General features: G+C 51.1%; 1 protein-coding gene across 1 annotated transcript; it reads right to left on the reverse strand.

The window, feature by feature from the left end:
* Positions 1-1,056: 1,056 nt before the first annotated feature.
* Positions 1,057-5,091, reverse strand: LOC123398887 (very-long-chain aldehyde decarbonylase GL1-1). Its single transcript, XM_045093334.1, has 9 exons — positions 4,821-5,091; positions 4,476-4,696; positions 4,136-4,368; positions 3,817-4,036; positions 3,241-3,362; positions 2,393-2,646; positions 2,189-2,296; positions 1,865-2,071; positions 1,057-1,737 (listed from the first exon to the last, which is right to left on the reverse strand). The coding sequence occupies exons 1-9, from the start codon at positions 4,872-4,874 to the stop codon at positions 1,297-1,299; spliced, it is 1,860 nt and encodes a 619-aa protein (XP_044949269.1). The 5' UTR covers positions 4,875-5,091; the 3' UTR covers positions 1,057-1,296.
* Positions 5,092-14,597: the final 9,506 nt, after the last annotated feature.

Raw genomic sequence — 14,597 nt, forward strand, 5'->3', positions numbered from 1 at the left:
TTCTCGTTTGCCAACGCTTGAAAAAAGTACCGGTAAACTTATCCGGTTTCAGTGCAGCAGCAAAACCATTACTCAAAAAATTCCTACAGACATTAGGTTTTTGGATTGTTGAGTAAATAGGCAATTTTCCGAGTATATTAATCCAGGAGATAATAACTAGCATGGCATTGACTAGACTAATGATATACTGATCTTGAGCTAACCTAGCACATACTACGCATATAGTGGATACATCTATGCAGACAAGCAGTACTGCTAGGATAAAAACGAACATGAGGATAAACGAGTCATACCCTCCAATCGGCCAGTTGGCCGTAGCAGCAGCGGCGGCGGCGGCAGTATCCTCTGCCGCCTTCTTATCGGCTTCGGCCTTCTCGCGGAGACGGTCAACTTCGCTTGGTGAAGACATGGCGATGACGAGGGCGACGCGGACGTAGACGAAGCAGACGGACGGAGGCGAGCAGTCGCGTGATCGCTCCCCAAAAACCTAATCGCCCCTCTCCCGTACAGGAACCGGAGAGGCGAGGTTTCGGAGGCCTGCTCTCCCGTCGACCGTGTACGCGGTAAACGAGACGGAGTCGTCGGCGGCAGCAACAGTTCAAGGAACGAACGCGTGAGGCAGATGTGATCTGATTCTCGTGACGGCTAGGGTAGGCGATCGCGTGCTTATAAAGGCGGCTGGGTGGAGAGACGTGGGCCAAGCCCACGTCCGAGTCGGTAACAGCCACGATCCGACGTCTCGGATCATGCCTTGTCCGTTACGTATTCTCCGTTCCTGACCGGCAAAAATAAACGCATAGGTATGAGCTCGGCTCATTCCCGCAACCCGCGTCGTGGCGAGGCGGGCGGCGGGGAGAAGTGCGCGAGGGCACCTTCTCTTCTCACTCTTCAATAGCATGTGGAAGAGAGACCCTTATAAAGGGGTCCAAACTCTCCTCCACTAGCGGGGTGGGACTAAACTCCCACCACCTTATCATGCCACCACCTACATGGGCCCTTGGAGATTTTTTCTGAAATTCTCTTATGACCTAAAGCCCACCTCCAAATTTCAACACCTTTTGCCTCGAATGTACCGTATATATTTGTGTACAAATCAAAACAGTACAGCTGTAAATTGAATCGTTAGGAGCCACCAGCACCCCACTTCACACGACCGAGCTTGCAGTATACGTCGAGAAGGAAAAAGAATACTACAGTACTACTGTAGAAATAGAGTAGAAGGTTTTGTCTTGGGCCGGACTTGGGCCGTAGCTAGACGGAAGTGCACGGGGCGATGATACGATACGATAGGAGCGCTCAGACGGGCCGGATGCCGTGCTTGAGCGCCGCCTCCCAGACGACGTCGATGCGGTCGACGTCGATGGCGCCGACCTCGTGGTGCGCGTACCCCTCGAGGAAGTGCACGACGCCGCCGGCGTGGCAGGCGTGCACCACCCCGCGCTCCAGCGAGAACTCGCAGGAGCCGAGGCCCCGCGCGTCCTTGGGGAGGCGCATGGCGGCGAGCTTGCCGTAGGTGCAGTCCCGGCGGAAGCCGAGGATGGGGGGCACCACGAACTGGTGGAAGTGCGTGCCCGGCGACGCCCACCGCTGCTCCCGCGGCGACAGCCACTTGCCGACGATCCACGTCCTGCACTGCTCCGCCGACTGGAACTTGGTCACCTGCACCAGGTACTGCTGGTGCTCCGCCGCCGCCTCCTTCTGGATCTTCTGGAACCTCTCCGTCGACAGCGTCATCATCTGCAACAACGTACGCAATGCGCCGCGCGCGCCATTAATCAGTTACATACAGCTCCTTTGTTTACACTAGCTATAGCTAGTATGGCTCATCAGCCGACGCCTGCAACTGCAGGCTGTATGTATTTACCATGACGCGGATCTTCTTGCGGCAGAGGTAGAGCGCGATGGCCCTGCCGAGCTTGGAGGTGGCGCCGGTCATGAAGACCTCGGTGGTGCCCTTGGGGATCTCGTTGAGGATGACCGCCGCCGTGAGGGTGTTGCCGTGGACGACGCGCACGCGGAGGTCCGGGTGCTTGTTCACGAACAGCGTGCCGCCGCCGTTGAGCGCCTCGTTCTGCATGCATGCACGCACATCACCGCTCGCTTAGTTAATTATTATCTACTACGTATTACCCAACATCTACAGGTTTATTTCAAGCGCACGTCAACAGAATGCTTTCAAAAAACAGACCTTGTTGAGAGCTGCAAGGCTGACGACTTTGACGCCCATTCTGTCGGCCCTGAGGATGGCCAGCTCGATCTGGTCGTTGATCCCGTCCTTGGCGAACGGCAGGAAGTACTGCATGATGATTACGCAGAGACAAGAAGCTCAGAAACATTCAGGACAAGTTGTAGAGATGGATGGATGGATGCATGGGGCGGTGTGGGTGGGTACGTGGAAGCCGTATCTGGGGACGGCCCAGATCTGGTGGAGCTTGCCGCGGAGGTGGTAGTAGGAGATGATGAAGGTCTTGGACCACGCCCACACCATGAACATGAAGAGGAGCGCGATGGGCCACAGCGGCAGCAGGAAGGCCCGCACCGCGAATGGCGTGGAGGCGAAGGTGCGCATCACGAACGGCACGTGCATCGACTGCATCACGTCCACCACGTGCGCTAGGAACACGAAGTCCGGCACCTCGTCCATCCCTGCCACCATCCACCCCACGTACGTAAAACAAATTCAGACCCGGTTCATCATGCATGCAGTTAATAGTACCACAGTTGATTCATTTCTTGGAGGCACTGAAACAAGAGTTGGTTGGGAGTGGGACGCCATGGCTGCAATCGCTGACTCTGCTGTAGTCGACTCCTACAGTAGGACGAGTGAGTGCTGACTGAGAGTGGTGACTAGTGACCATACAGGCGGCGTGCACGTCATCCCTAATGGCGCGCTTCATCAATGCCAGGATTACCGATGGCATATCCCAGTCGGCGTGGATGCGGGACAACGACGGCTCTGGTCCTGCACGGCCCTTTCCGTCCGCCTCGGCAATAAACACGCTAGCTAGCTGTTGCAACTGCAACTACACACACGAATCGAAGCTTCTGCGTCTGGAGCACCAAAGTTGCAAGCTGGGTGCGTGTCCCGTTCGAGCCTGACACCGCGAGGAAACGCGTGACGCATGGACGACGGTGCGTAGCCTCGCCGGAACCAGCCGGACAAGGAGAAGCACGTGTTCACCGGTGACGCACGCACGTACGCAACCTAGCTAGAAAGTGTACTCGGCCTGAATTTGTTACCTGCTCTGTTCTTCCTCTGCAGCTCCCAGGAGGTGGCGTCGAGCGTGCCGCCCAGCCGGTCGAACAGCGGCATGAAGAGGCAGAAGTTGGCCTTCTTCCCGGCGTGGTGGATGGTGTGGTACCTGCATGCAGCAAAAAGGCCAAGCATCAGCTAGCTAGCCTCAGCCTGTGCTGCACTGTACGGGAGCACACGGGGCTTCATAACCATACGTGCCCGATCGATAGGTGGGAACAACCAACGATGGATCATGGATGCTATGTTGACAGGTGAACAGGGAAGCGGTTGGCCAGCCGCCGGCAGTAATGCAAAGCAAAGCTCGATCCGCAACCTGCTACCTTGTGCTGTGCCCAAGTACACGCACCATATCTGGCCAGGTTCTCCGGCCCCGGCCGTACACGAAGGGTTATGATTGTCCGATTCTAGCTACTACTCAACTACCGTCGTGAATGAAATTTATCATGCTAAGTATCGTAACACACTAGCAACATGTTTCTAGATGATGAATATTCAGTTGATCAGTTGTGAGGATCCAAGGAGAAATACTTGTACTGTGTGTGTTGTGTTGCGTTACGTACGTTGGGGTGTAGATGAGGTATCTGAGGAACGGGAGCGACCGGAAGAGGCCGCCGGGGAACAGCTCCACGTTGCAGTGGCCCATGGCCCTGAGGAAGTCGAACGCCAGCACGTAGGCGAAGGCCAGCCCCACCGAGCCCACACCCGCGGCGTACGCGCCGGCGAGCGGCAGCGCCATGAGCGCGCCCAGCACCATGTGCTCCAGCGGCGTCGCGAACCCGGCTGCACTCGTATATATCACCGATCGATGCACGCATGTGAGTTGAGAACTTGTGAGATAATCAAACCGGATACACGAAGTGTCTTTGGCCACGTATATACCTGTGAAGGGCGTGGGCACCTTGATGGAGTGGTGGGGCGCGTGGTAGCGGGCGAAGAGGTGGTCGCCGTGGAAGGCCCTGTGCGCCACGTAGAACAAGGGCTCGGTGGCGGCGACGTGGAGGACGGCGGCGACGGCGAAGCCGGCGGTGTTCCACCCCGGGAGGTGCCGCAGCGACGGGAAGGCGTAGAGCGCCGTGGACGCCATCAGTATCTGCAGTATCAGGAAGTTGTCCCTGCAAACACACACGCATGCATGCACGCGGCGGAGCTGAGTTTAATTATCATGCAGTTGCACTTGTGCCGGCCGGGCATGGGTAGCTAGGTAGTTGCGCTTACGTACCAGTCCCACTCCTTGTCGATCTGCTCGAAGTCGACGCCGTCGCGGACGATGCGGCGGCGGCGGGTGAGGAAGAGCATGTTGCTGTAGGAGCTCCAGAGCTGGTAGGTGAAGGCCCGGAGCGCGAAGAGCGCCAGCAGGAGGCAGAGCCAGTGGTCGGGGCTCGCCGGCTCCCACGCCCGGGACGCCAACGCCTTGCCCACCAGAGGCCCGTACAAGACATACTGCGTTCATGGGGGAAACACGACGACGCATGCAAACGCCGGCCAGGAGACGTCAGTGACATTCTGGATGCCAAGCAAACATTCATCGTCAACGGAACCACAGGAACGCATCGATCGTGCATACCTTGAAGAAGCCAAGGTTATCCCACGGCCATGAAGACAAGAACGCGGCACCCATGGCGCGCGCGCGCTAGCTCCTTCTCGCCGCCTTCCGTGCGTCCCCTCCGGCAGTGCACGTAGACCCGGCCGGGTTACTGTTGCATGCACGGCCTTTGATCCGAGAAACGAAGCTGCGGGCGGGAGGCGTGACGCCGGGATGAAGGGAGCACGGTACGGTTTCCCCGCAGGCTGCACCGCACGTCTGGTCTGGCTCGTCTGGGTACAAAGCTAGCGCCGCGTCGGCACGTTTATATACAGATGAAACTTGATCGACCGGGTAAGGTAAGGCAACTGGGCAGCATGGTTCGGACGGTCACCACCTCTGGTGCGTGCCGGCCCGGCCGGGCTAGCCATCTCTCCAACCAGACGGAGTTAATTGATAGGGATGCGGACGTGGACGGATAAATGTCGTGGGAGCGACATGCGTAGGTGATGGAATGGAAGTCAAGCCCCCCGGCCCGGGTCACGTCGCGTCACATGCGGTTGCATTGCGAGCCGGAAGCGCGCAGATTTCACGCGTCCATGTCAGGTGATGCGCTCGTCGGTTCGGTTTGTCCGCGATAGGAGGAGGAGGCACGGCGTCGGCGATTCCAGTCCATGCATCTTTCCGGTGGCGCTGGGCCGCCGAGTGATCACGTAGGGGGCGTTGCATGCAGCACTCGCCGGAGTTAATTCGGCACGCGTATTACGACCGACGGAGCGGTCGCGGAAGCCGGCCGGCGGGACCGCCAACTACCGGGCCCAAGCTTTCAGCACTGGTGGCTGCGGAGGCGGATCGACCTCCGGGGGCGACGACGATCGGTGGCCGCCGAGCGTTGCACTGGTTGGTTGGCCTCGCAAGGACGACGGGGTGGGACACGTCGGCCGGTAGATAGCCCAGCTGCCGGGTTTGGACAGGCCGCCAGCAAACTGCCTCCATCTTAATTGCCTGGTTTAGGCCGGCCGGGGAATCATCAATTTTCTTTTGGTTGAAGCTGTGCGTTGCACCACGCGCAGCAGACACACACACACACGTGTGCAATTCTTGACAATGGGTTTCATGGATATATAGACATATGGCTGGAGAGATCAAGAGGGGGGACAGGTTTGTGTCGACTTCTTAGCGTACTGGATCATCGCTGACTCGATCGATTCATGGGCTGCGCCATCTAATCTTGTGTACAGTAATCATTATGGACTTTCGTATAATGAAAATCTTCTCCTAGTACGTACTACTACAACCCTTCCTGCTTTCCTTAAGCATCAGCCACACTTTCACGTGTCATTAATTAGGAAGAAACACCTATCACGAGTACGTAGCAAACTAAAAGACATGCAACCCGACTTCGGGCTGGTCATAGTGAGGAGTATTATATAGTAGTATCATGCATATGATATTATCGTATAATACTATCTTCATAGTGCATAGTATCATAAACTAGTATCATAGATGATCTTATTTATTAACATACATGACATATAGTAGCATGACATTTAACATGTTACGGTATCTACCTATGTTACTCTAACCTTCTCTCTCTTCTTTAATTGTCTGCCACATCAACATGTTTGCTAGTCCCAAATACATGATACTATCGAAGTTACTTCCACTATGGCCAGCCTCAGTGTCGATCCAGCCGCACGGAGTGGCCTAGCGACCTTCTGTTGTCGATGTAATGTAATAAATAGAACGGCTAAAATGACGGCAATGCTGAAATGTCATCGGCAACAACTCGTGCGTCTACCAAAGGAGGTTAAAATATGGTGCATTGCTGTGCAACTGGAGGATTTCTTTTCCGGAGGAACCGCTAGATCCTACCCAGCCGCACTAGGACCCGAGTTGCACCAGCTAACTGGCAGATCATAAGTTACACACTATGCCAAAACATGTTACGATGGAATCAAATCTACTGACCATCTGAGTTGCAACAACAATACTTGCCCTATCAGCAGCGGTGCTAGGTGCTGGTTGTGCTCGACATGCTTGTTTTAGTGTGATGGACGGTTGCATCCGTTGCATTGGCAAAGTGTGTCGAATTCTTAGCATGTAAGATTTAGGGTTTGGGAAACTGCACCTTACCTCATAAGGGGTGGGCTAACTCATATATATAGGGGTACACAATATGTGTACAATACAATATACAAGACTATACAAAAGCCACGTATAATACAATCTAACACCCTTCCTCAATCTAAACTATGCCCTGAGGTACAAAGTATGTTAAGATTGTGCCTACATCCTACAAACTGAGGTTGTGGTAGAGGCTTCGTGAAGATGTCAGCAAGTTGATCTTTAGAGGAGATGAACTTAATGTGGAGTAGATTATGTACAACACGTTTCCGCACAAAGTGATAGTCAACTTCAATGTGTTTTGTTCGAGCATGAAACACCGGATTAGATGAAAGATAAGTAGCTCCAATGTTATCACACCAGAGAACATGCGGCTGAGCTTGAGGGACTCCCAACTCCCTCAATAAGGACGGTACCCATATGATCTCAGCTGTAGCATTTGCAACTGCTTTGTACTCAGCTTCAGTGCTACTTCTAGACACCATAGCTTGTTTACGAGCAGCCCAGGCGATCAAATTCAGACCAAAGAAGACGGCATGGCCCCCCGTTGATGGCCGGTCATCTGGATTTCCAGTTCAGTCAACATCCGAGAAGGCCGAGAGCCAGTGGCGGAGCCAGGATTTGGATATAGCCGTTGATAGGGGGGCCAAATACATACACACTTGCGCATATCAAGAAAATATACACTAGATACTTTAAGTTTGGTCGATCGTTGGGGGGGCCAGGCCCCTGCTCGCCCCTGTCTCCGCCCCCGTCGAGAGCGCAGCACACGGTGCGGACTGGAGAAGCAAACCATATAAGGCAGTAAGACACACATAGCGAAGAATGCGCTTGACCGCCATCCAATGAGAGCATAGCAGATGGTGCAGACTGAAGAAGTCTTATTTTACAAAAAAAGTCTATAATCTGAGTATTTGTAGCTACGGTCCAAACAAAGATGATCTAGCCTACAAAAGTGCAGTTCAAGATTCCATGTGCCTTTTATTTAAATACGACTTGCATGTAGATTTAATACGGAAACAGACAAGTGATCTTCAATTTCGTCTTCAATCTTGATTTTGCTGAAATGTTCATCCACAATCCGGATCAGTACTGGTATGAAAGAAACACGAATAATGCATTACTGATAAAGATTGCATCCTAGATAATATTTTTTAAATGGTTTACAAGTAAAATAACATCATATTCAGATTCTACATATTTTTTAATTAAAATCCATATATAACATGTTAAATTTGAAGTTAAGATTTGGATGATATGGATACTTTATTTTTTTATATGTAATGCGGGTTTAATGTCAGAAACATTAAAGGATTTTATATAAAATAGCATGACGTACTAAAAATACCTATTTTTTTATTAATAGGTATAGATGCTAGTCCCTACTTGACCTTGGCCTAAACCTGGAATTTTTTATGATCGGAAAGATGCATCAAAAATATTTTGGTTCCAAGAATTAATAAATCAGATTTGAGAGTTCGACCCTGCATAGGAAGAGCATGAGTAGCATGTAGATCAATAACACTACTCTTTGTTAGTTATCTGAGAAGAGCCCCGCTTCGGTACACCTCCCACAAAACGTAGAAGGATAGGAAGGTCATTTTCTTCAAACGTATTTGCGTACAGTATATATGTACGCCGCCACGTCGGTCCGCCCCGCCCCACCTCGCCACGTCGGCACCGCTGACGTGGAAAACCGTCGCCTCGTTACGTCGCACCCCACGCCCCCGACCCGGTTGACTGCTCGTCGTGCATGTTGGGCCATCCCGTCGCTTGAGCTAATTCACGTCGCCCGCGGTTGACCTCGCCGCCGCTGACGCCCGTGACGATCAGCCCCCGCCACACCTCCTCCACATCGTCGACGACGACACCGCCCCGTTCCTGACCACCACATCGTCGCGGATCACCCCGTCGCCGGCCCATCCACGCGTTCACCACTACCGCACGTCTACCCATCGCCGCCTACGACATCGCCCCGTTCCCGGCAACCACTCTGTCGCCCCCGTTCCTGGAAACCACTCTGCCGCCTCCGTTCCCGATCACCATGCCGCCGACCCGTCCACGTTCACCACTGTCGAACGCCTATCAATCGCCGACGACGACGTCGCCCCGTTCCCGACCACCACTCCGCCACCTCGTTCCCGATCACCACGCCGCCGCCCCGTCAAGGATCATCCCCTGCCGCCGGAGTCATCGTAGGTTTGCGACCTAAGCTGTTGAAATAAAACCGAGTCTTATACAAAAATTTAATTGTAATTTTTTATATCTTTATTGTTGTATAGTGTTTGAGGTGTTTGAATGGAGGAGGACACTGGTTATTCGAAGGATGAGTATGATATAGATACCGTCGATGCAACTCATAACAGTTCTATTAATGATGATGATTATAATAGCGCCAATGAATCATGGTTTTCATATGATAATTTACTTTCGGAGGATTTTCAAAATAATGAAGATGATACATGTAGTGAAAACGTAAGTGACATATATTTAGATTTTAAGTTTGTAAAATACAATATTTATTTCATGTGTGTGTTTATTATACAGGAACATGTGAATGTTGAGAATGCGAAAAATAATAAGGATGACTCTTTCGACGATAACGTAAATCAGGTATGTTCAATCATTTTTGTAGAGTAGCGAGTAGTGTGAACTAGATTATGATAGAGCATAACTCTCATGGTTTTTTATGTATTTCTTCAGGAGGACATAAATGATTGTATCGATGATGACGGTGAAGTAGAGATTGACATTGCGGAGACTGAGAAGCTGGAAAAGATGCTGGATACACATTGTAAGGTTATGAAAATGACATTTAAATCCCAAGGGGATGCGTACATGTTCTACAACAATCACGTGAAAGAGAGTGGGTTCGCCATCAGAAAAGAGAAGGTGAAACGAGGAAAAGGTCCTGCAGGAATTATAAGGTTCAGGCGGTTTGTTTGCTTCAGAGCATGAAGATGACACAGGAAATTCATAACCATGGATGGCCGCACCCGCAGGTTAAGGGGGGAGACTCGTTGCGATTGCGGTGCGCAGTTGGTGGTGAAACTGGATAAAGCCCGTGGAGTTTGGTTCGTCGTGACATTTTTTGATGAGCACAACCATGACCTCGCTCGACCTGATGAGGTGCCATTTTTGTGGTCACATAGACGGATAGATGATTTCCAGAAGGCGAAGATTTTAGCGCTATCAGGAAAGGGGATCCGAAAGCACATCATAGTTGATAACTTTATCAGCAGATACGGTTCGTATGATAAATGCGGACTTGTGAGGCGTGATGTGTACAACCTATGTTGCAGAGAGAAAAGGAAGCTCCTTGCTAAAGGTGATGCTGACACGGCGATTCGTATAATGAGGAGTAGAAAGAAGAAAGATCCGGACTTCTTTTTTGAGTACGTGCTGGATAAATAGGGGAGATTGAAGAGCATGTTATGGTGTGATGCACAGTCTAGGCGAGACTATCAAGATTATGGAGACGTGGTTGTGTTTGATAACACGTATAAGATGAACAAATACGGTATGCCGTTCATCCCATTCGTCGGTGTTAACAATCATCGTTGCACCACCGTGTTTGCTTGCGCCATTGTGTCCGACGAGACCGAAGGAGCCTATGTGTGGCTGCTCGAGACCTTTCTGAAAGAAAATTGTCAGGTAAAACCAAAATTAGTAATCACAGATGGAGACGCTTCAATGATTCGAGCTATTTGTACTGTTCTTCCAGATATTTTTCATCGTCTTTGTTCATGGCATGTGGATAAAAATATGCAGAGGCACCTTTATCACAAATCATTTATGGAGTTCAAATCACTGATTTATTATGCGACCTCGCCAGCCAACTTTGAGAAGAGATGGAACGCTTTCATTGTTAGGTGGCAGACAACTAAAACTGAACAGTGGCTTAACAGGATGTACAGAAAGAAGACACTATGGACAACGTCATATCTTTCAGATGGATTCTTTCTTGGTATGCATAGCAATCAGAGAAGCGAAAGTCTGAACTCGTCCCATTCATCTCCATTTGGACTATGGTATGACTATTGTTGATCTGGTAGTACATTATGAGAACTGTATAGATCGCCTACGTGAGAACGAGGCGGAAGATGATTGCACTGCTAATCAGTCACTTCCATCATCAATTACTGCATATAAGGCTATTGAGGATCATGCTGCCCTTGTTTTCACTCCAGCTAATTTTTATATTCTGCAAAAAGATCTTTTGAAGCTGGCAGAATTGAAGATATTTGAGACGCTTGTGGGAGTTCAGCGGTCTACTTATATTGTCACATGGCAGAATAATCACAAGTTCAGGTATGATGTTATATATGAACCAAGTAACTCAGATGAAACAATATCATGTAGTTGTGGAAGGATGGTTCGAAAAGGACTGGCTTGCAAACATATTTTCTTTGTGCTGATGAATGTTCTTAAATTGTCTGAAATACCAAATTGTTGTGTGCTACGTCGGTTGACGAAACATGCGAGACATGAATTGCCTGTGCAGCACAAGAGTGATCAGTTTGGCTGGGGTTGGTCACGGGAAGAATAGCGTTCTCGATATAGTAGGCTAAGCATAAAAGGCGCATAAGCTTTCCATGTTGCATCAAATGATACCTTCTTGTTCGATGATTTGATGAAGTGTCTGGATAATATAATATTACAGAGAAATATCCCACTTGAAGAAATGATAAGCGAAAGAAGGTATACGAGGATGATTGCAAATGCACCTGAAGAAAGTGGAGGTACTATTGATGATCCTGCGAATATAAGGTCCAAGGGTGCACCTAAAAAAACCAAGAAAGGGGGTCGAGAAGTTACGAAAAATGGTAGACCAAAATCTTTTAACGAAAAATATTGTGGTCCTTTGTGCAGCCTATGTCACAATCCAGGTCATAACAAGGCAACATGCAGTAAGATGTACGTTTTACACAAATTAAGTTTTTCAAACGATATATTTTATTGACTTTATTTTCTAACAAATATTTTATATTTATTATGTAGGTACGAACGGTAGACATGATGCTTCATTTGTTAAAAGAAGACAATATGAGATATTTGTTATTTCAATAAAATTACGCTGTACTTCAAATATTTTATTTGTGTGATGTGAGAAATGTGTCGTCGTTGTGGGTCGTCGTTGTACTGAAAATCTATTTTATATTTATCTATGAGACATTTTTATGGTGTTTTGTTGATTATGATCTTCTGATTTATATTGATATTATGTTGTATCGTCGCTGTAGCCGCTGGACCGACGCTGTGCGTCGCTACAACCGCTGGTCCTTCGCTACAGCCGCTGTTCCGTTGCTACACCATTGTTCCGTAGTATACACAGGAACCTTTCTCCCGCACCCTTTACTTTGTGAAGCAACTAGATCTTCAGAGAATCAGAATGATGTGTACTTTTTTATAGTGTCTGCCTACATCGTGCAAACCAAGCATGCAAAATTTCAATGGGTTTGCACTGATTATCCATTTTTGCATTTTTCCGCCCGAAAAACGCCCGAACGTGACAAATCTTGCCAACTTTGTCGAAACTAATCGGACTCGTCGACATCCTGCCCAACCCCTGCGCCGCCCCCGTCCGAGCTGCCGCCGTCGTCGGAACTGACGGCGAGGCCGTCCCAGTCGATGTCGTCATCGCCGACGCTGGGCTGCGAGTCCGCCGCCGCCAATGCCTTCGCCTCCTGGATCGCCGTCGCGATCTCCGCCTCCTCCCTCGCCGCCTCCGCTGCCGTGGCGGCCGCTGCCGTCGCCTGAGAGGCTCGCAGGGCGACGAGCAGCCCCGGTGTGTCGTCGGGGTCGCCGTCCTCGCACATGACGACCTGCTCCGGCGGTAGGTCAAACTCCACCGGAACTGGCGTGGCCGCCGGCGGGGGCTGGGGGACGGCCGCCCCTCTCATCGGGCGGAGCTGCGCGATGACGGCGTTGTAATTTTTGCCGTCCCAGGAGGCGTGACAGCCGCGGATATTGTACCGGCCGCCGCGGTGGGTGCGGAGCTCCTTCGCCGTCGCGGGATCGCCATGCGTCGTGTAGCCGTCTTTATTGATCCGCCACGGCTTCGCAAGGCGGCAGCCTGGCGGGATGATGAGCCCGAACTGGTAGAGCTCCTCCGTCGCCGGCTGGTCGAGGCTCAGCGGCCAGTTGCTCTCCGGGGCACTGCCGCCGCCGGAGCTGCTCCCGCCGGCATGGGCCATCGTCGTCGTCGGAGGAAGGAGAACGCCGGGGCAGAGGAGCGACGGGCAGAGAGGAAGGGAGGAAAACGTTGGGGCAGAGATGGGGTCCGACGTGCTGGGGGCGCCGGGTTTTATAGCGCAGCGGGGGGAGGGGAGGTGACCGGGGGGGGGGGGGGGTAGTTGGCCGGCGTTACTCCGGTGGAGTAAACGCGGTGCCTCGGGAGCGCTGCAGCCTCGGGAGCGCGGCGGACCCACGGTCAATAGGCCACGTCGCCTCGGGAGACGGCGGAGACCGATGGTCCGTTGGCGGCGGCGTCAGGGAACGACGCGCCCGAGGCACCGACGATGCTGCCGCCATTAATGGCGCCCTCGGTAGACGGCGAAACGACGGGGCAGTGATGACGCGGTCGGTATTAAATGCGTGTCGAAACGACGGGACGAACTGGCGTCGGCCTCGGGAACCGACGGAAAGTCGCGACGCGTCTGCGCGATTAAAGGCGGCGGCCTCGGGAACCGACGGGAACTGACGACGCGGCAGGCCTCGGGAACCGACGAACGAACTGGAATCGTCGCGCGACGACGTGGACGTGCCACGTCACGACGGTGGACGCGTTGATGACACGTCACCCCGACGCCTGTACGTCACTCACATTTCGCTGGACCATCCCGCCCTTTGTTATGAAGAGGTATCGGTTCATCTCGACCGTCGTTGTGTTAAGGGGGGTGTACCGAAGCAGAAATGATCTGAAAAGGGTCTTCTTGAAAACATAATCTAAAACATCAGCAAAAATCTGAATGTGATAAGTAAAATGCTTTTTCCAATCGAACAAGAAATCATTCCTAGCTTTCCAAATGCACCACAAGAAATTAAGGACATTGCGAAGAGTTGCATGAGGGTGTCCCTTCCTAACAAGGTGAATGAGAATGGAATGGATGGTCGAGTGCCCTTGGACTAGAAGATCAAATCGAAGAAACCAAGGGGGAACAAAACCAAGCTGCTCTAGCAAAGTCACAAAGGAAAAAAAGATGAAATTCATCCTCTTGTTGAGCACACGTGCAACATGCCTGGGAAATGTGAACGGAGAAACGAGCAGCCCTCATACCCGTAGGTAAAGCCCTAGACACAAGTGTCCAAGCAAAAGTTTGAACTGTAGGAAGCAATTTTTTGTTTCCAAATAAGTTTAAGAAACATTTTCAAATCCAAGGGAACATCAAAAGGAGCATTTGCAGGATTAGCTTGAATATCTTGCAAGCACAACTTGTAAGCCGATTTCGACGAGCAAATGCCATTAGGAGTGAGATCCCAACAAAGCAAATCTGGAGCATCATCGTCTATAATTTTCGTTTTCACAATGTGAGAGGCGAGAGGCTGCTGAAAAAGGGAAAAAATAAGTTGTTGATTCCATCTTTTCTGATCAGGAACAGAGATCTCTTACAAAAGAAGGATAAACAAAGTTAGCCTGTTGAGGAATAAGGTAATCATAAATAGAATGCCAAAGATTACACCAAGGCATAC

Source organism: Hordeum vulgare, chromosome 5H (assembly GCF_904849725.1).
Source record: "Hordeum vulgare subsp. vulgare chromosome 5H, MorexV3_pseudomolecules_assembly, whole genome shotgun sequence".
NCBI classification, from domain to species: Eukaryota; Viridiplantae; Streptophyta; class Magnoliopsida; order Poales; family Poaceae; genus Hordeum; species Hordeum vulgare.

Excerpts from the sequence above, each read along its gene's own strand:
- LOC123398887 (XM_045093334.1), bottom strand. The coding sequence starts at position 4,874 with ATGGGTGCCGCGTTCTTGTCTTCATGGCCGTGGGATAACCTTGGCTTC. Across the intron at positions 4,369-4,475 it reads ATCGACAAGGAGTGGGACTG|GGACAACTTCCTGATACTGC; the intron begins GTACGTAAGCGC and ends GTGTGTTTGCAG. Across the intron at positions 3,363-3,816 it reads TACCTCATCTACACCCCAAC|GTACCACACCATCCACCACG; the intron begins GTACGTAACGCA and ends TGCTGCATGCAG.